The following is a 25,027-nucleotide window of genomic DNA, read 5'->3' on the forward strand; positions in this document are numbered from 1 at the left end:
AAGTAATACATTTTATTTGTGCACTGTATTCACTTCTTTAGAATTCATATGTTTGCAAGGAACAGACCAAAATTCAATATTCGGCTATCTTCACCTTTCATTCAAAAATTGCCGCCCCAGCAGGAAGTTTTACCCATAGACAGTAAAATAAATGGACACAGCGACCCCATTGGATTCAACGGAGAAAAGTGAAGTCAATTAGAAGCACTCACTTCCTGATGGCTGAGCGTACTGCGCAGACTCAAACTGAGCTTGACGACGTAGATGTGACGTGAGCAACCCGTCTGTCTTCTAGTAGCTGTGCCAAGAGAAATCTGAATCATTCCCTTCCGAAACTTGCAGAGACGGAGAGCGTGAGTAGGAGGTGTCCATGAGCTAGGAGCAGGAGAAACTTTTGCTAAGTATTCTGATTAATTATTTTGTCATTTTGCCTCCACGTCCCGATTGCCCGCAAGCTTCTCCTCCTGTCCATACGGTAATCTCTCTACTGTGCGACAGAGAGTCGCGTGGTTATGACGCAATCGTTAGCCTATTTTTACAAAAACTGCTTCTACGGGGCCATAACGTAAGATACAAGGTAATGGAGCCTTTCATACATTTTCGTGTTTCTTTAGAAATAAATAATGGACAAATGGAGTCTTTAAACGCCTCAGATGTAACATTATTCGCTGTCAAAGTGACGCCAAAATGAATGGGAGTCAATGGAATGCTAACAGCAGGTGAGGGTCTGCTAATCAATGGCGGTGCCCAGGGAAGCTTCAGTGTTTTAGGGAAGCTTCAAATGTTTAAGAGCAAACATGTTGAAGATAAGCCAATGGGCTGATTCATTAAATGAAAAGCTATTTCCTCACAAAAGCGGTTTATTCAGTGTAGTGAATACTCTCCTCCATTGACATCCATTTAAAAAAATGGCCCCTTGTCTGCCTGCGCCTGCGCACCGGATAGCTTGCATTACACTTTTTTCTGCTAAGGTTGCAGGCTTGCCTTCAAGTGGATTTGGTGGCTCTCACCTGCTGCTTCTTCACAGATTGCGACATGTCGTGTCTCGGTTGATGTGCGTTTGAATGACAAATGAGCGCCTCAAAGAGTGTATCGGGATAAGATTCACAGCAATTAATAACTTAAATTCTGCTCTGTACCTCGTGCAAAACTATTTTACACGGCCAGAAAGGACTGGATCTAAAATCTAAAATGAATCTAGGCTATAAAATTATAAAAGGGCAATTGTACAAATATCTTTGTGATATAAAAGATTTTCTTTAGCTTAGTTTCTTTAGCTGTACGTAATAATGTTTACTTTTAAAATGTCAGTACAGTACGTCCATATTGTACTTTTAAGCATCTATCCAAATGTACAAAAATGCATGTTTTGCACCTGAAAATGCTACGTATATTGATACCTACATATTAATAATGAGACCAGGCTGGATAGTCAGTATTTTTGTCTTATGCAAGTATGTGAATTTTTGCAGCAACAATAAACAGATTTAACTGCAAATACCTTGTTCCATAAATTTATTTGAAAATTATTCAAATGTTCAAGTCATTCTACAGATGCTCTGCTGAGCGGCTCCAGAACATTACACACTTCGGTTTTAAGTCACTCCGTAGACTTTTGTTGTAGGTTTTGTGTTTTCCTGTAGGAAGATGAATCATCTTCCACGTCCCAGATCTCCTTCTCTACTTGCTTTCGATTTAGTTCCCTATCCATTTTCCTTTCGCTTTTTATGAGTTTTCGGTCCGTGCCACAAAGAACCGTGCCTCAAGCGTGATGCTGCTTCACAGTAGGGATGCTGTGCTCATTGTGATGTGCTGTTTGGTTTGTTCCAATATAGCACTTTGTATTAGGGCATGAAAGTTGGAATCTGGTCTAACTACAGAATTCTCTTCCAAATTCTGAGTCTCTCCCACTCGCCTTTCGGCAAAACTCCTGCTGAGATGTGATGTGTGTTTTTTCCCACTCAGCAAAGTTGTTTTGGTTGCCACCCATCTGCACCAGGCATATTTCTGAACTGTGCTCGCTATTGTTGTCTCACACACGTCTCGCAGAGGACTGTAACTCTGTTAGTGTTGCTGTGTAGTGTTTCTCTTAATGACCTCTGCTTCTGTTGCTCCTCTCACCCAGACACACACTCCGAACTGGAGAACAGCCAGTTCTGGACAGATTCGTAGTTGTTCCTCATGTCCAAACCATTTTAATGATGGCTGTCTCTCTGCTCAGCACTCAGAGGTACATTCAATTCTTTAGATTGCCTTCAGTTGGCTGGTATTTTTCAAGAAACCCGTCTCATAATTACTTTTAGTGTTCGCTGGCGTTTCTTTGGAAATACAATATACCCGTACAACTTCAAACACACTCAAATGGATTCCTGTCAAGTCATTGTGTATCTTGGCAAAGGGTAATTAACTCTTATAAAAGTTAAAGGGGGGTATACTAAATTATTTTCTTTTTAATTTATTTTAAAATGGTTTAATTAATATAATAGCTATTTTTCCATTATAGTGCTGTGGTAGCTAGTTGTGGTTCAGGAGTTTACATTGGATATCAATTAGCAACCCAACAGAGAGCCCAAAGTGTTTTCTCAGAAACTTAAAAGTTTTTAAAATCGAGTAATTGAAAAGTGAGTCAGTACTGTACAAATCAGCTCCATCCATATATAACATATTTAACATAGTTCAACCAATATTTAATGTGCTCCGCATCATACTTTCTTTTACCTTGTTTTTGAGGATGAGGGAATGCATGCAGCCTCTTTTTACCTATAGTAACAGATGAATTGACACTAAAACATAGTTTTATTGTATGCTCAGCCATTATGGAATCTATGCATGATTAGATGGTTAGTTGCATTTTATTTTATTTTCATTTAGCATTGCTTTTTTCTTGCTGTCTGTGACCCGATCAGAACAGATTTGTGACCCATTTGTGGAACCGCTTTAACAACCACTTTTATAGTGATCTTTGTGTTTGTGTTGAGAGTTTTACCTAAATAATTGTGAGCTAAAGTTTAAAATAAAAAATAAAGTCATACTGTGTGATAAAAAACTAAAGTCACAGTCAAAATATATACATTATAAAGATATAAGATATAGAGTCAAGTGAGATATAAAGTCAAGGCTGGGAACTGGGAACACACTACTGTTCAAAACTTTAAATTGAAAACTTTGAAATAAATCGATGCTTCAGGGAGCAGGATGCATTAAATTGTTTAAAAGTAACAGTTAAGACATTTATAATGGTATAAAAGATTTCTTTCTTTTGAAGTTTCTATTATTATGCAGTATTTCAGATTAATATAGAGACTAGGCCTTTTAAATCCATTTTTTGAAGTCAGATTAGCGCCATCTGTTGAGAGAAAGTAAAATAAAACATGTCATTTCATAGTGTTACCACTAAATGCCTGTAAAGCTCTTAGCTCTCTATGGAGAGGCTTGTGAATTCTTTAGTAGTTTTTGAACAAAATTAATTACTTTTAAGATGTGGATTTGAATGTATTTTTTAGAAATTCTCAAATAATACTTTTTGTCAAGGTTTATAAAAAATAAATAAACATTTTTGCATTATTATTGCTACAGTCAAACCTGAATACAGAGAAAGCATTTTATTACACGTAACATTAAAATTCATTAAAAAATTTACAAAAATAAACAGGAATGCTTTATCACAGCTTAATCCATCTGGATCTGATCTCATTTCAACCTCTTATTTCAGTCTTCTGACTCAATTATACTGTGTGGTGGTAATAGCCCTACCAGTTCATCTGTGTTTATAATTGTGTGTATGTGTGTGTGTGAGTGGGTGAGTCTGTTTTTCACTATTTTTCAGAGTTTCACCCCTTCATTGCTGAGCACTTTTTTTTTTCTGCATCGTGGCCGATTTGTAGAGAATTTTAGTGTTTTTGTCGATTTCCCATTCATTTCCTGTGGTAGAGCACAAGTGTGACAATTTTTTTACGAACACAATTTTTTTTGTGTTCACATTCCAAATGCCATAAAAGCCACCAAGTTTCGTACCGTTCCGATGGAGCTGCGATTTTTAGAAATTCAAAACTTGGAAATGACTGAAGAGCACCAGAGGGACAGTCTACTAATACTCAAATGAGAATTAGTTGACGTGTTGCTGCAAAGTCAGAATGTTCAAAAAAGACCATCAAAATAAAGTATATGTATCTGTAAATGTATCTGACTATAATAATAAATATAAAACATAAATAAATTGTGATATACACTGTTTTTTCTTTAATAGTCTGAGGTGAAAACAGTCTTTCTTCCGTTTAACAACACTGCTCCATCATGTAAATCTGGAAAAGCTTATGGATAATGAATTCTTTTCACAGACTCTCATGTAAAAACAATACACACTTCCCTAAAATGCCAGCACTTTTTCTTTTGGAAAACAAAACAAAAAACTTTTAAATGTTCAATCTCTCTGCTGCTGCTGGCATGATGTCAGTCTGATGGAGTCATGCTGTTCAGAGCTTTGAGATGAAGCTGATTCACAATGAGAGATTTCACATGAAGGGCAAACAGAGAGAGCCGCCCCATCAGCGCACACCCCTTTAAATGCACAGCACTGTGTTTTAAACAAAAATAAAAAGAAGGATGGCATTGAAAGGTGCTCTGAACAAATATTTTGCTCTCCAGTAAACAAATCCGAGATTCTGCTCATCGCTTCACCTCTGCCCTGAGTGTAGTTCAGTGCCGAGGCAGAGCAACTGACCCTGACCACTGAAGAATAAAATATTTGCGCTGACTAGCAGCTAATGCATTTTTGCCATATCTCTGTAAGCAACTCACGTGTGATACAGTTTGTTTTTTGATTCCAGTGGCCGATGGGCATGGTTATATATCACTGCTAAAATTATGCAAAAACTGTGAATGAGCCCATGTTCCATTTATTATCTCTGTCGTAGATTCATTTTTCCGAAACAATGCCCTTTCAAATGGCGGGTAGTTTTTTTTTTTTTTTTTCACAATAGGATTTTTACAACACGTGTATTTTACACATGGGTGAAGCAAATATCAATAGCAGGACTGAAAGCACGAGCCACTGAAGACAAATGAAAGCTGGTGGTTTATAAAACTACACATGCCTCCGAGCACCACTATCCAAGCGCAGAGTGAAAAACAACCTGCCAAGGGAGGCCTGTATAAAACTGCCAATGTTTTATTAAAATGCCGTGCAACTACAAAAGGGGAGAGCTGGTGTTGTTTTTAGATGAATAAGAATGACATGAAAGGGGTAAAGAGAGAAGGGACTGAAGAAGAGAGAGGGAGGAGAAGGAGAAGGGAAGAGAGAGAGAATCTATCCACATCAGTATGCGTTTCCTCAAAGGCCGTCAGCGGGCTGTCACATTCAGAGGGGGCTGAAGCTTCAGACACTGGAACCGATCTGGGGCATGAAATCATATTCTGACTCTCCTAAAGGACCTTAAGATATGCTGGTCGTCCAAAAGAAGAAAAAAAGAATTGTGGGTGCTCTGTTTGTGCACTTGATTCAGCAGTGATTTTACACTAGCAATTTTACGCCAAATTTAAGCATAAGAAACACGTCATGGCTGTTGATAGAGTGAGAGTGAGAAAGTTACAGTATTGTATAATGTAGACATATGAAAAGCATACCCATATGCACAATGTTTTTTTTTTTTTTTTGTTTGTTTTTTTTAGGGGTATATAAATATTTAAAAACACAAATATATCTTTCTTTCTTTTCAACAAAATATTATGTAATCTACCCTGACTATGGCTATAGTCTATAGATTTGTAGGTCAAATTCATATTTCGATATTAATATTCATAAAAAATGAGTATATATTGTAAAATATTTATTTATTTTAATATTCTGAATTCATATTTTAATTAATATTCATAAAATATATTTTTAAGTTTGAAATGTATAATGTATATATTATATATACACACACTACGGTTCAAAAGAACAGCATTTATTTAAAACAGAAATCTTTACGCTCACTTTTAATGCATCCTTAAAATAAATTTAATTAAAAAAACATTGATACATTTTTTTTTATTTCTTTAAAAAAAAATCCCACTGACCCCAAACTTTTGAACAGTAGTGTACACAGTTTACAAAACTTTAAAATTAAATTTTAAAAGTTACATTTTTATAAATCCAACCAAATTGACAGCTAGTGAGCACCATACATCTCCCTTGTTGTCCTCCACTAAAAAAAAAAAAAACTTTTATTTTGTTGTACTGACATGAGAGTGGGTGGATGAGGATAAAAATGTGAATAATTTGTATTTTTTTTTAAGTTACAGTTTAAAATCCACTTGCTCCAAAGCAAGTGCCCCCTCAGGTTTGAAGCGCATGACACTTTTGTGCTTGTTGAACATTTTAATTTCAAAACCATGAGCGTTAATAGAGATTCAATCCTCCCTTTACTGCTTTAACAGCTTCCACTCTTCTAGCTAAGCTTTCCACTAGATCAAGGCTGTGTGGATTTGCTCCCTTTCAGACAGGAGCATAAGTGAGGTCAAGTGTTTCAAATTCATCTCAAAGGTGTTTGGCGGGGTTCATGTTTGTGCAGAACAGTCAGGTCCTTTCACACACTGGTCTCTGTAAACCATTTCTTATGGACCTCACCATGATGAAGTTCACCAAGCTTCTGGGGTCTTGTAAATCTCTGTCTAGAGAGATTGCGTCTGTCTGTAATAGGTGCAGCAGAAATAGTCACGTCTATCTTGTTGATCAGTGTGTGATCAGTGTGAGCGATTCCCTGTCCTCTTTCTAATCTCTTCCTCTCCACCGTCCTCCAGTCTTCACAACAGAGCTCATCTCGTCTCCAGAAGAAGCTGGGGTGTGTGTGTGAAACATTCTGACCTGGCTGTTTTGCAGCACCAGCGCTATAGGCATCGGCATGACAGACCTAGACAGACAGCCTTGTGGCCTGAGTAATTTTGCCGTAAATGTCGCGAAGAAGTGTTTCAGACAAACACAATTACACGACGAGATTGTCTGCCCACATGCATGAATAACCAGGAGATGAGAGCTTGAACCGGTAGAACCAAATTAACCGCTCTCGGTTATGCTGTTCTGGATGCATTCAAGCACATAAGTATTATCTACTCTTCCTCTAAAAATACACAGCCACTGAACCCTGTTGAATACCTGTCTTCATGGAAAGAGCAATCTGTTTTCAGGACTGTCACACTGATCAAAGCGGCCCACCCGCGCCGGATAAATGCGACGGGCTCAAATTGTCCAATGTTAACAGTAGCAAACACACTCGCTCTGCTTTGCCTCCTTATGCCATTCACACCTCAAACAACCTCTGTCTCATCCCTTCATCCTCTCATAATGAGAGAAATGAGCTCGGGCTGCAATAATGGCCTCATAACTTCATAAAGGTGAGTGTGAGAATGTGTGGGTGCTAAAGCACACGAGGTATTGAATAAAGAACAGCGGCGCTAATCACGTACCAAGCCCCAGATTGGGTTGCTCATTATCTTGCTAATTTATGAAGTTTCCCTCCCTTTTGGGCTCAATTTCAAGCTCAAGATGTTTTCTTTGGAAATAATAAGGTAATTAAATATAAATGAAATAATGGTAATTAATTTTGCAGTGTATTCTTGAAGAAGTCTTATTGCAAGAATGCGGATTCAGTGGAAATGCGTCTCATTGAAATTTATCTGCAGGTTCCCAGTGGACTTGAATGGAAAATAACAGAACATAAAAGCATATCTCAACAAAACATAATGCATATCTCAAATGAAGTGATTATTTATGGCTGTGACACTGTTTACCACACATTTTGTCTTAAAATCCCATGATATTCAGCTCTAATGAGTCCTATACCGCTGTAGGCACAAATAAAAAGGATTAAAAGAATAAAAATAATATGAATGAGAGTCTAAACATTTACACTGTGAATATGGACACAGGGGTTTTTATTTGTGAGAGTGTTCGCCTGTCCGGTTTAATTACTCCACAAAAGAGATCATGCTTTTTGGCCGTAAACCATAATTTCCATGTATTATTAACAAGCTAAAAATCGTGGATCAGAGAAAAACTAACAGCGTTCTTCTGGCTGTGATTTAGGTAGTGCTAATCTCAACATTTTGCTTGCAGGGCATACAAAATACAACTCACAGTGGGCCTTTTAAACTCTCATTACAAATATCCACATGGCCTGGGGGAAGAACACTGAACTGATGTGTTAATTCAAATGCACTAATTTCACTACTGCTTAATTCCCATTATCTCTTGCTCTTTGCATAGTGCACATTTAGAGGGGAATTGACTTGAATTTCTTGGTCATTTCCTGGTGTGATGAGTTTTTCCCCTCACTGTGGAAATATGTTCCAATTCTTTGCAAATTATTCCTTTATTATTCCTGCTAATTTGCTTCTAAAGCACATTCAACAAGTAAAAAAAAAACCCAGCATTTATTTGAAACCAGTATTTTTGTAATAATGTTAAAGTCACTTTTGATTAAAGATACACTTTTTTTCAAAATTAAGTGTGGTAAACATATGACGATTCTTTGACGTTTTGTTCACGTATATTACACACACCAATACAGAAAACGCTGATTTTACAGAAAACCCATGCAGAAAATGTATGTTTCCAATAAGTACCTAGATACGTTTGGGTTGTGAGTGTGTAATTTACGTTGTTGAACAAAATGTATCATCAAGTTATGTTTAACACAGACTTTATTTTACTCACAAATTGATAGACCCCATTATAAAACCCCATTGAAAATCTCGAGGGAACCAGTGGCGAACTAGTTTTCTGTGTTTTGACGTCATCCCTGCACAACTCTATACATCATCAATCCTTCTTCCAAAACATGTTTTTGTCTTACCCTGATTCAGTTTTATTTATCGCAATTGTGAGTTTATATCACGTAATTCTGAGAAAAAAGGGAGAATTGTGAGATAAAAAGTCACAATTACCTTTTTTATTTTTTTTCAGTGGCAGAAATAATCTTCCATAACAATAATATATGAATGTATAAAATTTAAAATTATGTCCCATGTTTTATTATATTGTTTGTTTCAGACCCAGTGGTGTGGTAGGCTGGAGCAGCACTCTTTGTACTTTACATAATTTATGCAGTTCATGGTGTCTGAACCAGTTTGTAGCAGAAAACGGAGAATATTGAGCTACAGACGTTTAAATAAGATGTTAGTTCACTCTCGTTCTCCTAAGTGCTTGTTTATGGAGGCAGCAGACACCTTCATGGGAATTCCAGTTTGATTGTTATTTACATCTTGTGCTACAAAGCAGTTTGAGTTATTGATTTCATGTTTATTAATGTCAGAAACATTGCACTCTATTATTACCGCCTCGAGTATTTATTAAAAGTTGAACATCAACTTGTGTGACTTGTCCTCATAATCCCTGTAGTGTTTAATGCTTCATTTATCTATGGTTGGGACGATTTACTCCCTTCCGAACATTATGCAATTATGCTTTATTGTCACTCCACAGCTGGAACATGCTAATGGCACACGGATGTTCTGGCCATGCTGTAGAATTAATTACCTCACACTGAATTCATGAAAGTGGGGTCCAGACAGGAGAAAAGTCCTGACCTTGCTGAAGTGAGTCATTATGTGTGTAAATGAGTTCAGAATTGCCCTCAAACACACAAGTACTAAAGCACTCTCTCCAGCTCTCTCTATTGATCTGAAGGGCCCTCAGTGTGTTCAGATGTGTGCTTAAGAGTAATGTCCTCCATGCTACATTTCTGAAGAAGGACACTTCTACAACTGCTTTTCTCTTGCACGACTGTGAGTACATGGACGAACAAAAAGAAGAAAAATACCATGATAAATTTTGTCAAGATTAAAGTGGTTTATGTTAGGTTTCTTTGTCGTGTGTAGTGTTTGAACGTTTGATTCATTTTAGTGAATCAGTTTGTCCTGTTCGGTCTTCTCTCATATATGTAACATTGGAAAGTCTGATTGATTTTCGTACTGAACCCTCTTCTCTCTTATATGTAAAGTTTGATTCATTTTATTGCATGGGTACGTCCTGAGCAGTCTTCTTTCTTGTATTTAACATTGGAAAGCTTGATTTATTGTAGTGAATCAGTTTTGTCCTGAATGGTCTTCTTTCTCTTATATGCAACATTGAAAAGTCTGATTCATTTTAGTGCATCATTTCCTCCTGAACTGTCCTCTCTCTCATGTGTAACATTCGAAAGTTTGAGTCATTTTAATGAACCGTTCATTTGAACGCTCCATGTAAATGAAAACGATTCACCAATGTATTAGCCTAAGTATTGGAGCTTTTCGGGCCCTCTTTTTTAGTTAAATGTGTGAATACAATAACGTGACATTTTTTTGTTACTAATATAAACAATGATTGCGTTATGATTTTGCATTCCATCAAAGTGCACTACACAGTGTTAGCATTTTTATCTTTCAGAATAGTAGTCACTGATCGTTCTCATGCGATACCTTACAAACACTGCAAACAACACACTCAGACCACTGGAAACTTGAGCTGCTTTACGCTACAAGTGATGTTGAACGTCTTGAAATTCATTGTGAGAGATTTTGCTTCCTCTCAATGTGGTTTTCATTTTCCCTGCCTGCATGACGGTTTTTGATTGATTACTTCTCGGCATGGCTGATGGCGTCAACTTTCGCATGCAAAACAGTTAAATTGCCTCGCCACCTCTGCTGCTCAAGGTAGGAGGAGGAATTGTGTGAGAGAGAGTAGGTGCAAAAGAGGAAGTGAGAAAGAGTAAATGAAAGAGACGTAAAGAGCGATGGCATGTTTATCATTGCACGGTGATCTTCTTATTGGGTCTTTGTGGCTGTGAGCGGCATGAGAGGACAAAGTGTGGTGTAATTAATTAAGCTGTAGGCGACCAAAATCCATTTTTCTCAACCACCGCCTGTACACTTTCAATTACTCCTGCTGTTTAAACAATTACACACAAACACATTCTTGATACACTCTGAATTATTCATAAACTGCAAAAGTGATTTTTGACTCTGGCTCAAACGGTTAACTGCTATAGAAGACTCCAAAACATGGAGACGTTTTTCTTTTTGTGTGATCAGTGTAATGCCTGGTTCAGATTACACGATTTTAGCCCGATTTAGTCGTGGGGATTCGCAAACGACAACGGGCGTCGGGACGCAAGATTCGATCGTTTCATCTCTTATAGTGTGTCATAGTGGGCGACAACCTACGTCGCGTCTGCGATGCTTCACGACATCACGACAAAAAGACTAGCATGTTTAATTTTTTAATGGTCCTCCACGACGACGACGGCGCGCGAGTGAGTGAGTGAGGGAGAGTGTGACTGTGTGTGAGAGAGAGAGCGAGTGCGTGTATGTGAGTGAGTGTGTATGTGCGAGTGAGTGTGAGTGTGAGTGTGTGTCAGGTGTGTGTGTGTGAGTGAGTGCGTGTAGCTATGTGAGTGAGCGTGTGTATGTGCCAGTGAATGAGTGTGTGAAACGGCTCGCGATGACTGGTCGGAAAACAACGTGTAGTCTGACTTGTTTCTTGTCCACGACATGACCAGATTTTTAGGAGTCAAAATCGTGTAATCTGACACAGTGACTATCATAACAGACAAAAAAATCGTGTAATCTGAACCAGGCATTAGAATTTAACTGAAAGTAGCTACTTAACTACTTAAAGGGATAGTACATCCAAAAAAGAAAATTTGCTCACCCTCAGGCCATCAAAGATTTAGGTGTCATTTTTTTTCTTCAGTTGAACAGTAAAGATGATTTTTTTAACTGAAACTGTAGTGCTTGATGGTTCATAAAATGCAAGTCTACGGCTATCGTCAATGAGAGTCAAAAAAACATACAGGCAAAACAAAACCTGGCAATACCTTGTCTTATGAAGCGAAACGATCAGTCTGTGCAAGAAACTGTACAGTATTTATAAAACCTATAATTCACAGCCTCGTCAAACTGTCTTGAGCGCGTTCACGACTGTAGACTGTAGACAGTCATGAGCTTTCTGTGCCATAATAAGCTTGCACGGGAGAAAGAGATGTGTACGTATAATAAAAAAATATACCCTTTTCACAAATTTAGTTTTTAACGTGGAATTAAAACACTAATGGGGTAAACTTCTATAGTGGTGAATGTGACGTGTCATCATCTCACGTATGAGTTTGCTCCTGGACATACATCATAATGCAACGGGAAACTCTAGACTGCTGTGACAGTTTGACAAGGCTGTGGATTACAGGTAATAATGTTGTAAATAAGGTTTAGTTTCTTGCACAGACAGATCATTTTGCTTCTTAAGACTTCAATGTATCATCGGGAGCCATGGGTATTAATTTTGTTTGCCGGTATATGTTTTTTGCCGGTATAAGTGTCGGTGGCCCTTGACTTGCATTTTACGAATCACCAAGGACCACGGTTTCTGCTAAAAACTTCTTTATTTTTCTACTGAAGAAAAAAGACACCTACATCTTGGATGACATGAGGGTGAGTAAATTAACAGCAAATTTTCATTTTTAGGAGTACTATCCCTTTAACTAATATTTCTATTTATATGTACCGTTTTAAAGTCTGATTCGTTCTAGTGAAATGGTCTAGAATGTTCTCCTCTCTCCTAGCATGTAACATTGGAAAGTCTGTTTTATTTTTAGTGAATTAGTTCGTTCTCATGCGCAGGGATCATTTAATTCACTCTAGTAAAATCTTTTTTTTTATGAAAAGGCAAAGTTAGTTCAGGTCAAATGGAGTAACCCCAAGATGATATTCTTGATTTTTGAATCATTATGTTTGTTTAAAAACGTTGAATGAAATATGTTTGAACATTTTGGAAAATAATGATTAAGATCAATGTAAGTTGAGTACAATTAACTTTTTTCAGGATGTAAGGAACACATTTTATTACATTTAACTTGACTTTTTTGTTGTTGTTGTTGTTAAAGATTGTGTTTGATAAATGAATAAAACCAGCATGAATACAAAGATTACATTTATAAGAACTGCACTTGCACTAGATTTTTTAATGATTTCTCCTCTTCATCTCTGACATCCTTGTGTGTGTATATATGTATGAATACAAATAATTCTGATGAATTCTAGATTAATATAGATAAATTCTAATTCATCTTCATTCAATAGCACAGTTACACAAAGCAGCAACAGCAATATTCTGTTCACATCTTCAGGCCGTGGTGGACTTGAATCTATTGGACTTGAGACTATTGAATCTCGACAGCTATTCCCAGAAAATGATTCACAAAACACTGATGGGTTGTTCCCATGTACACAAATTATGCAGAAATTTTCCTTGGCATGAAAGTTGAATTGTAAGCGAGAAAGCACTAGACTGTCCTCCACGCTCGAGTCTGTTTCTCTGTCTATATTTGTTCAAATTCAGGAACTGTCATTTTGCTTCACAGTAAGAATAAATTTAAACCCACAACAAAAAACAATATGGGCAATGTTTGGATATGCATCACCAGTGCAGTTTCTGTTCCTCCCTGCTGAATATCTGAACATCAGTCTGAGCTCATATGCAATATAGATTTCTCACTTGCACCCTAGAAATAGTTTGTTTTGAAACTGATGGCACAAACAAGCCTATTAAACTTCTGCCGTTTGCAAGATATGAAATCAATTAGAGGAGATTAATGGATAGAGCAGATCAGTGTTTTACTGTGCTGTGAAGACTTTGATTACCCCAGCAAATCCCCCTTGAAACCACAAATCATCAAACGGAGAACAGCTTCATATCATAAGTATTTTGTAGCCATGACAACATCGGTGATATGTCACTTTACTCTTATTGCATCATGGGAGATCTGGAGAGCATTAAAACATCAACTAGAACGAGATGACAGGGATAAAGTCTGTAACGACCCAGCATACAGATATAAAGTAGAAATGCTCACACTTCAGCTGAATTATGTCAGTTCTTGGCTCTCTTCTTGACAGATTTAACATATATTGCCATATCAACCACTTGGTTTCATGTTTTATTTTATTGTTTCACAGCACTGAATCACAGTAGACTTAATTTGACTTTTTAGCTAATGATAAACAGAAAAATACTCTTTATAAGACTCTTTAAAGGAGAACTCCGGTCAATTTTAACATTGAGCTCATTTTTTTTGTACATTTGGAGTGCTGTCAATACAGAGAACAACGACAAAAATCGGTGTTGCCTACACCGTGTTATCCTCTTTTTAAATTTGCACCCTGTTGACTTCAATGGGGCACGTTTTAAACCTGCTTTTAGCCTCTTAACATCCTTGATGTGTCATTACAAGTGCACAGGTCATGTGAGTGATTCCTTCAGAGTGAACACGGGTGAATCTGACTGCAGTAGATGTGAAAGATATGAATAAAAATTATGTTTATTCAGCCAGCACACATACCTGTATTTACATCCTGTTTTCGGTTGAAGTCCATAGTAATCGATTGTCGAGTTCTTATTGGTATTAAACCAATGCGCATGAACTCGACAATCGATTACTATGGACTTCGACCGAAAACAGGATGGTAAATACAGGTAATAAACATCATTTTTATTCATATCTTTCACATCTACTGCAGTCAGAGTCACACGCGTTCACTCCGAAGGAATCACTCACATGACCTGTGCACTTGTAATGACACATCAAGGATGTTAAGAGGCTAAAAGCAGGTTTAAAACTTGCCCCATTGAAGTCAACAGGGTGCAAATTTAAAAAGAGGATAACACGGTGTAGGCAACAACGATTTTTGTTGTTGTTCTCTATATTGACAGCACTCCAAATGTACAAAAAAATTAGCTCAATGTTAAAATTGACCGGAGTTCTCCTTTAATATAAAATGAAAAATGATCTCCAAGTAATGTAAATTTAAAAAATAAAAAAACTAAATAATTGATTTCTTAAGTATTCATCCCTTTTAAATCATCATTGGTATTTTTATTTTATTTTATTGGTTTTGGTTGATATTAGATAGTTAATTGCTAAAAACACTTAATATCACTGTTAAATGTAATATTTAGCAAATCTCAGAAATAATATTTATTTTTCACACTGCACATTATAATGTTGTGATGCCTAAATTCACTCACAACCGACTCAAATCTGCAAGACACAACGTTTTATATATTTGTATTCCAGCAAGATAATTATTCCAATCATAAAATGACAATAATGTCCTGGATTGGTCAGAGTCCAGATCTCAACCCAACTGAGAATTTATGAGTGGTTTGAATAAGACTCTACTCACAGTCTCCATGCAGCCTCACTTGAACACTTGTGAAAAGAACAATAGGGGAAATTGCAGTGGCCAGATCCAAATCCACATAGAATCAAGAGTGGAAGTGCTGAAAGAGATGGATCTAACTAATTACTTGACTGGAAGGGAGTGAATTTCTTTTGCAGATAATTATTTCTGACCAATTTGTAGAAATTCTCCCTTTGACATATAAGAAAAACAATCCTGTTTCTCAAGTGTCATAAAAGCCTAAATAAATATTCTGTGGTTCAGTGCTGTAAAAAAACACAAAAAAGTGGTGAATATTTATTTTGTGTTCAATAACTAATTAATTTTGACCAATTTGTAGAACTTACATAGCCTGGGAAAACCCAGACAACTTCCGGCAAATTTAGATTTGCTCTGCAAGTAGTCTGGCAAAGAGCTCATTCAAGCCCATTTCTAATCCGTCGAAATCGCGGCACCAATCAGAAACGTTGGGGAGGGCTTTACACGATGACGATCGCTCTGATTGGTTTTAGGTCTATCCAATTGCGCCCAGAGGCATTTGAGCGACGTCCGTTGGTGACGCCCCTTTGGAAATGAGTTATTAATGAAGCTTTGCCAGACCATAACTCAGTTACTACTGAGAATGGTCTGGTTTTAACCAGGCTAGAACTTACATTGACATGACAGACATTTTTTTCTATGAATCACTCTGTCATTAGTAAAAACCAAATTGTCTGTGTGTCAGTGTTAAATGATAAAACATGAGCACTCCCAAGCGGGTAAATACTTTTTTATAGGCACCATATTGTTGATATTGAGAATCGGTATGAAATGTCAGTTATAGTATAGGCCTATATCATTTTTGGTTTGACAGTTTAAGTTTAAAGACTTGAAATTATGAGAGAGGCAATAATGGGTAACAGTTTTGTGATTTAAGATAAAAGAAAAAGAAATACAAATCTGTCTCTTTGTTCAGGAACCTCAGTAGATGTCACATGTCTAGTAAAACTCATAAGGTTTGTGTAATAAAGTATATATAGGACTTCCATGCTGTGGCAAGGGAGGATTTCAGAGGTAATATGTGGTTGTATGTGTCTGGTGGCTTCAGGTATTGTGAGATTGGCATTCATAGAACCGCTGTCTGAAGCAGAGAGAGAGATGGAGAGAGTGAGCGGAAGTGTGACAGAGAGCAGATGGAGGACAGCCCAGGGGCTGAAGCTGTACGACTCTCCCATTGTTCCTACAGGCGAGCTGGCACTGTCAGGAAGATTGGATGGAAGCGGGAGAGATGGACGGAACGTCTCTGCTAAAATAATGTGCCTTTAGGAACTGCATTATATAAGGCTATTAAACTGTCAGTGTGTGCTGGCGTACGTGCAGGAAGATAACCTTTGTTTTGAAGCAGATGAAAAACACATTCCATGTTTGTTTTGAATGTAGCTACATCCATGGCCTGCATGCGTCGGTGCGTGTGGGGGGAATTATCACAGATGACTGTCTTCTCTCTTATGCTGCTGAGATATATTTAATACAAAGAAGGACACGCAGGATGCCGTGCCGCAGTCGAGCCCTGATTCTGTCAGAGGCACTTTGTGAGGAAGTCTTCGGGCGGCTTCGGCAGCCTAGAGCTGCAGATGGAGAACCGGCATCCAACGTCACCTCTGTTATTGAGCTTTATTGAGCCCTCCTGGAAATTTCCTCCAGAGAAACTCTAATGGAAGAGCAGAAACCAGATGACGCTTTGATACAAAGGGATCTGGGCATGTCTTTTTTATAGCCTGGGAAGGATTGGAAATATTGCCTGATCTCCAGCAATGAGCGCATTAAACTGTTGCCAAAGTTAAAACAGCATGAGTTAGGGTTTGGCGTATTTGTTTGTTTGCAATTGCAAACGAGGAGGTCTATATAATACCTGGAGAGAGCGATTCGTTAGAATTCCCATTCATCTCAGTGGCAATTGCTGGGCTGGCGTAGGGCCAGGTCTGGAAGAACGTGACCTGGAGGCTGCCATCTTCATGGGTGCTGAGCTCTGCTGCCAGGTTGATTTGAGCCAATTAACTCAACTTAAAAGGCATGTGACTAATGACTGTAGAGCCGAGAGGAAAATTATGTCATGATCACACTGATTGGCTGATGGCAGCACACTGTCCCAAACCCTTCTTCCTGAGCTGGGAAGTCAGCAGCAAAAACTATACATGATCATTTCCATTTTAAAAGCCCCTTAAAAAGAATCAGGCTCTGGTGAAAGATCTACTGTAATATAATGAAATATTTGCATTGCGTGTTTTATTAAACACTGTAGCTCTGCAGATGTCTCCATTCTTCATGCTTCTTTTTACTAAAATAAACCTTGTTAATATTTATAATTATTCAATTTAACTGTCCTTTTTTCATATTTTCTTTTTTAAGATCAAGCTTTTCCATTTGAAAATCGACCAATCGATCCAACCATTCCTAACATTGGTAAAAGCATGCAGTCCTTTCAAGGAAATTTGTTCTTGCTCTTATGAATGGAGATGTGGCGTGAAGTACATCTGATTCCTTATGTGACTATGCCCGGGTGCATGTTGATACATATAGGCGTGTGTCATGCATTTTCACATGTCCAGCAAGAGACGCATTGATCAATGAGCTAACAAGTAAAGTGAATCTGACAGACAATCTATATTTCCCAGAAACTCAGCAAGATTGATATGATATCTGCCCTCTAAAACCACAGCGAGGTGTTCATACAGTAAGTCACAGTTGTATTGCTGTTAAAGTAAAGAGGCAGCAGAACTGCAGTTATCAGATTAGACTGCTGTTATTTTCAACATAATACAGTTAGCCGCCAATCCACTATTAACACTTGCACTTTAATCTCTGATCTACTCAGGTCGATTCCGGTGTGAATGTTTTTATAATAGCCTACATGTCTTTGGCCTTAGTGATGTTCTCCCAGGGCCCCGAGAAACTGTGTGTGTATTTGGTTGCATGGAGTTTAAAGGGTTGGTTCAGGTCTCGGTTTGTTAGAGATGGGTTATTTTCTACATCTGGAGAGTTCAGACTCGTAACACTAAAACATGGCAGCTATGCAAGCATGACAAACACAATTTGCTTAGTTCTGTTGCAGCTGTCAGTGCTGACTAAAGACCTGGTCTCATGAATCACCCATCCTCATCTGTCTGTCTAAGAGCAAGCAAGAACAGCCGGCAGCACATCTGTGAGAAGTGCTACATGTTCCTCTCTCTACATGTCTGTCTCTCCATCTGTCTTTCACTCTCCGTCCCTCGCTTCTCACCCATCTCTATATTTGAAATACATATAATCACTGATTTGCATCTCAGCAGCAAGTAAGTCAGGACCCTTGAGCCCACAGAGCAGCTGATGTACAGACATCACGTAGTCAAATTAAAACACTATGGGCATGGTGTTTCAATGCATATAGCTACAATAATTCAGATTGCTTGGTGTTTTGCTGAAATGCTTTTCATGTGGAATTTTTATAATTGTTAGATCATTTCTATTCAGCCTTTAAAAGGTTGCATTCAATTTATTAAAGCAATAAGCTACAAGAAACTGTGCTTCATGGTAATTTTTTGTTAACAGTCTATAGTATCATGGTTGATTGAAGTAATTAGTTAAATATAAGTATTTGGCATGAAAGACAACACAGATACATTTAAAAAGGTCAAAAACATGTAAAAGTTGATTTCTGACCCTGTTAGTAGGGATGCACCGTATTCATCCTTTAGCTGTGACCATGATTTTTTGTAAAAAAAAAAATCAATATTGTATATCTTCTCAAATCTTATTGCTTAAATTTAGTTCATTTTTCTAACTATAGACTGTTTGCAGTTGCCATGTGCCATAGTATCTTGGCACATTAATATGTGCAGTTTATACTGCATAATAATCAATACTGCATAAATCAAACATATGCTCTTATAAACCTCAACCTCTTTTTGAAATTCAAATACAAACTTAAAATTCTCAATAAGGATAAAAAACATCTTTGTAATGGATGCAACTCAATTAATCAGTTTCAGAACAACACCATTTCCTACATTTTGGTCTCTCTCTAGTCACATTGATGTTTTCAGCGAAAGCAAAGGTGCCGCAACTATTCATAACCTGTCAACCCTGATACTCAGGACAATCCACCAGCCTCAAAGCACTCGATACTTATACAAATATCTCTTTCTAATACAACACACATGCACACACTCCCACCCTCTCCAAAGCCACAATCTCACCCTTACTTGAAAAAGCACTACGGTTACAGGACACAGTTGTCATTACATTAATGAATTTCCACATAATCACAAGGTTTGAAAGCAGAGCAGATGTTGTCAGTTTGGCTGGCCTTTAAACTGTTTTTCTTACGTGATTGACAGTTTGACAGAATGTTTGCTGAGCCTGACATTTTTACAACATGCAAATGCATCCTAGAGCTACTATTGGTGCTGGTTGTTTGTGTTTTTCATACAGGAAAATGAAAAGAGAAGCGATAAAAGAAAATGGCTGTGAAGCGGTGGTTTTGGAAAACGGTGATATCTCAAATTCCAACCTCTGTAAACCAAGCAGAAAATATAACCATAAATTATGATATCTTTTGAAGAAATAATCATTTTGAAGCAGAATGGGGGCTTTTAATAAAAAATATTCTATACTGCTTTCATACTGCAGTCAAGAAACATCGAAATGCTTCAGAATTTTTCATCTTTTGAGAGAACATATGGACACTGAAACGTAATCTCTATCCATTCATTCCATCCAGCAACAAATGTGAATTTCTAGCAACGTCACCAAAGCTCATAAAAGCCCAATCTGTGCATTTTGTTGATCTGCTTTGATACTCAGATTTGGGGGTAATGGAATCCCCCGAGCACTCAGTGGGCCACAATATAGCCCTCCATTTAGGATGAACGTGATTTAAGAAATACACTTGTTCTCTGATAAGACTCTCAGCTGGAGCTCAATTATTTAGTCAGGACTAGCTTTACTAACATTGCTCTATCTATGCTCTGAATGGCATTGAAGCTAAATCGGTCAAATCTAAATAGTCAAAGCATTTATTGTCAATGGTGGCAAAACTCCACTGATGTGCTGCTTTGAATCAAGAATAGCATGTACCTCTATAATTGTTCTAAAGTCTGTACAATAAAATCAATTCCAATTCAGGATCCAATCCCAGTAAAGTGCCTCTAGCAAGATTAGTTAAGGTAAGTGGTACGATCTCGAATTGCTTTTTGCCCTCGCATTTGAAGGTGTGAGGTTACAAGAAGCCTTCGTGCTTTCAATTGAGGTGAACCTTTAAACCACCCCAGACTGTCAAGATATTAGATAAACAGGATTTCGTAATAGATTTACATTCTGATAAAAATGTCTCATATCCTCTTGACCTAATCTGTGAAAGTGAGACTGTGATTTCTACTGTGATGGGCACTTTATTGTTCGTTCCTACATTCCTCTATATGCAAATATGGTTTGTTTTAGATAAAACCTCATTTGTACTCATGACTTTAAAAAGCAACAAAATAGTCCTGATAGGGATAAAATAATAAAAAGGCAATGTCAAATTGAAATAAAAAATACAACTAACCAGATAATAGTGCACACATAGTACAGTAACAGACTTTTTCTTTTAGGGATGAAATACATGCTGCTTTTGTTGTTGTTGTCAAAATATGTCTCCTATAAAACTGCGGTATTTTGGTGCAAATATATCTTACATTAACAGTAGGTAAAAGCTAGCCAAATTAAGCGGTTTCTTGACATGGCCCCACTCAAAAAGCATGAACAAAATTATGCAAACTTAAAAAAAGAATGACCCAGACTTCATTAAATACTGACCACAATGTGTTGTGTGCAGTGAAATATTGGCTACCGTGAGCCTGAAACTATCAAAGCAATTCTGGTACTGTGTTGGGTTGCCACTTGATAAATGCCCAAATCTGGGTCCTGCAGCAACATTATGCCGAGAAGCTCTGTGCTAGCAATCCATCCCCTGTGTCTACTTTCCTGAATCTTAGTTGTATGCAATGAGAATTAAATTAAGCAAAGGATTTGCTGAAGTTGTTTTGCACCACTTAATAATACACTGCCAAACAAACCATTGGTTAAAACCTTCACCTGCAATTAATTTTGATTGCCCACCATGGTGAATTAACCAATGTAAGTAAACAGTAGCAAAAAAAAAAAAACTTAAAATACAAATACTCTTTGAGTGTCATATACATAAGGATTATATTATATTATATTATATTATATTATATTATATTATATTATATTATATTATATTATATTATATTATAATGCGCAGCTTACATTGGAGCACAATCTTATCAACACTGCACCGCAACTTTTATTAAGAAATTAGCTTCGCTACTAAATCGCTACATTATATTACTCAGCAAGGATGTTGTCACTGTTTTTAAAGGTGACATATTATGCCCCTTTTCACAAGCTGTAATATAAATCTTTGGTGTCCCCAGAATGTGTCTGTGAAATTTCACCTCAAAATACTACCCAGATCATTTATTATAGCTTGTCAAAGCTGCCCATTTTTGGGCGTTCCCTTTAAATGCAAATGAGCTGCTTTTCCCTGCCTCCGTTCAGAAGACGGTCGATTCAGCTTCGGATACTAACTCCGGCAATAACAAACGCGAATTTCATTCATCTAAAATCTCAGAAATAACCACCAGTAGCGGAGTGAAGCCTTATGGAGAGACTCAGGAAGAGGTTGCAACTTTTAGACTGCCTGGATGTTTCTGAATGGTTAGTGGATACATGTATAGTTGTTGTGGAGTTACATTGATTCATCTCATCGACTTGCATGTACTGTCATGTTTAAATTTTACACAAGTTGACACAGTTCCCTGAGGTCTTGATAAGACTGTGACATTTTTTGGTCAAATAATGTTCTGTGCTCGTCTTTGCAGCCAATACAGAACAGTTTGCAATTTGCATGCTTTGCTCGTACTTTTGCCATTGCGTTAGAACTGGTTACACTGCGCCGTGGGTGGACACGTGTGGAAACGTGCAGATTAGGGGTGGTATTGTAATAATATAATAATATTAAAAGTATAGATAATATTAAACATATTTTCACTTGTTATGAAGTTGAACAAAAGTCTTATTTGTTTGGAACAACATGAGGGTGAGTAAACGATAACAGAATTTTCATTTTTAAGTGAACTAACCATTAAACCATTTAAAAATTTAAATGTAAGTTTAAAGTACTAGAGCAGCTATATTTAAAGTATAAGGACAAGGACAAGCTGAAACCAAGCAGAACATTATGGTATAAAAGTACCCTTGTTTATTTTTCAAGGATTTAATGTGTGATCAGGGGATGGATCTATAAAGGGTGGCAAAGGTGGTTAGAGTCCCAAAAAGTTGGCGTGTTCCTTTAAGAGTAAAAAATATCAAAGCACTGAGACTGGATCAGTTTTGCAAACAATGTTAGAGTTTCTGTGGAAATGCCTGTATGTGGATGTTATGGATGCTCAACAATATACTGTAGCTACTAGCAACATCCCATCAGCTGTATAGCAAGAGCCTAGCAACCACCCAGAATATTGTAGCAACCACCTAGCAACACCTTAGCACCCAGAACATCTATCAGTTCTGACCCAACATCAAATTATTTTAAGACTTTAAGTTAGCTTTAAAACAAGCCAACATACATTTATCTTTCAAACTTTTCAATCTCGTTAATTAAGATTAGATTCTTACCTAACCTAATAACTCTGCTATCAGTTTCCGTGTTCAGGATCTTCCTATTGATTTCATTAAATGTTTTTTGTTAGATGGCAAAAATGTCTATATCCACAATGAAAGTGGAGCGGGCGGTCGGAAAATTAACTCGCCAAACAATACGGAATCCCGGACATAGCATATCCAGATGAGATTACATTTCTCAGAGGACCTTTGAGTTAGCCAAGAAGCAGTCATTTTCCGATTGACAAACAAATGGAAAAACCAAGAACTCATAAAGAACCAAGAAAGCACAATTTATGGAAAGACGTGTTTTCTTGTCATTATTTTTCAAGCGGTGCTCACTGAAGAGTCAAATGACATCCAGCTCCACCTCTGTGGGTCTAATGGGTGGAGCTTAACCTAGTAATGTTTAGGGATCGGGTTATTGGTAGGGTTATAGGGTGTGGTTGGACCTTTTAGCTCCACCCATTGCATCCAGAGAGGGGGGGCTGAACATCAAGCTCCACCCATTGGCTCTGCAGTGAGCAGCCTCTCTTATTTTACAGTGCATTGTCTTTATGGACATGGACGCACAACTGCTGAAAAGCTATACAAGAAACACTGCATACATTTTTGTTTTATACCGGGATAACTCTGGGGTGGCAGTGCTTTTTGTTAGGGTTGCAGTTGCCGTCCCGGTAGATCTTCCCCTGAGTGTGATGCATCTGAAGTAGTAGATAAAACTTAGTTTAATCCTTTATGGTGCAGCCCACCCTGATAAATGCATTCCTGAACCTTTCACAGAGATTACACGAAGAAAAGTCAGAGTGGACGATGAAGCAGGAGCTGGACAGAAGGAAGGACTCACCGAGGATCTGTATGTTGGTTCCAGGAGGGGCCAGGTGCTGCTGGATGGTCTCGTAGAAAGTGGCCTCACACATCAGCAGGACTGTCACACTGACCCACACCCACACCAGCCACGACATCCCAACACTCCTCTGAAGATAGACAGAGAGCGAGCGGTCAGTAACGTCTTGATTTCTTCCTAATGTCTCCAATGTCTATTTATATTATTAAATAGGAGTTGTGACTAAGCAGTCACATTTTCTTCAGATAGCATGAACTGAAATTAAATGTCACACTATAGAACTATAAAAATGTCTGGAGAACTTATGAAAAGAGCCAGGCATTCAGTCTCACGGCATATGCTTCCAGAAGGCTATAATGATCACTGAATGCGAGACCAGCTCAAGATATTCATGCTGATCTTTCAGTGCACTCTTTTTTTCACAGAGAGAAAAAAAAACATTTTCCATGCATCAAGTTAAAAACATGTTATATTTATTTTTTCTTAATAATTACTACTGAATCAGATGCAAAGAGCAAAACAAAGCTTGTTCTACTGTACCTGTGTCATTCAGGGACAGTCGTAGGAGAACTCAATACTTTGTCCTCAATCCATCCATTGCGAGGTGTCTAGATATTCCCGGGTCCAGGTATTGTTGTCTTGTAGAAACTCTCAGTTCTTCTCACTTTGAAGCCTGAAGCTGAAATCAGGGACACTGCAGGACAAACAAAGAGCGAAAGAGAGAGAGCGCTATGATCTAAAACACGGCAAACCCGCTCTAACACTAGAATCGCCTCTTCATTCCCCTGAGCCACAGAGATGATTTTCCGCTTCACATTTAAACACAACTGAAGGGCGGTACTCTCTCTCTCTTCCTCCATCCCCCCTCCCTCTCTCTCTCTCTCTCGTGTCACTCTCCCATTTCATCTCTTTCTCCCTCACACACTTTCTCTCTGTCTCTTTCTCTTAGTCCCTCGCTCAATCTTTCTCTTTCTCCCTCCTTTGCACGTAATAATTTTTCCCGATAACCGAGAGCTCCTAGCTCCAAGCTGTATGTGATCTCTCATCTAAAACCTGCCTTGATCTAACAGCCGCCTGAAACTGGGAAATGATGCCGGGCATTTGTATCGTAGTATAACGTTCCAATGGGTGATGTTGAACTGACATTTTTAAGAAACGTTTTTAGAGCAACATAAATCCCCCTTGAGTAGCTGAGGGTTCGATATTTTTCGCTCAACTTGCAAACAGATTGTGGTTGTGATCTCAGGAACTCGCCAGTTTTTAAGCCCTTTTCCTCAGCTTGTAATTGAGCCCCAGACCTTGACAGAC

At 37.8% G+C, this 25,027-nt stretch overlaps 1 protein-coding gene across 4 annotated transcripts in view; it reads right to left on the minus strand.

Annotated features, from left to right (window-relative positions):
- tafa1a (TAFA chemokine like family member 1a) overlaps nt 1-24,555 on the minus strand; it is a 44,622-nt gene extending 20,067 nt beyond the window's left edge. For 2 of the 4 annotated variants that reach the window (XM_084098451.1, XM_084098449.1), the window contains exons 1-2: nt 24,260-24,548; nt 23,720-23,849 (exon numbers count right to left, since the gene is read on the minus strand). In XM_084098451.1, coding sequence (XP_083954577.1) covers nt 23,720-23,849; nt 24,260-24,268 — 139 coding nt within the window. In that variant the 5' untranslated portion in view covers nt 24,269-24,548. Of the gene's footprint in view, nt 1-23,719; nt 23,850-24,259 lie in introns of all 4 variants that reach the window. The other 2 variants (XM_084098452.1, XM_084098450.1) reach the window with 2 other exon arrangements.
- Between the last annotated feature and the right edge of the window lie 472 nt (nt 24,556-25,027).

This window comes from Abramis brama, assembly GCF_963993115.1.
Source record: "Abramis brama genome assembly, chromosome: 22".
Classification (NCBI taxonomy): Eukaryota; Metazoa; Chordata; class Actinopteri; order Cypriniformes; family Leuciscidae; genus Abramis; species Abramis brama.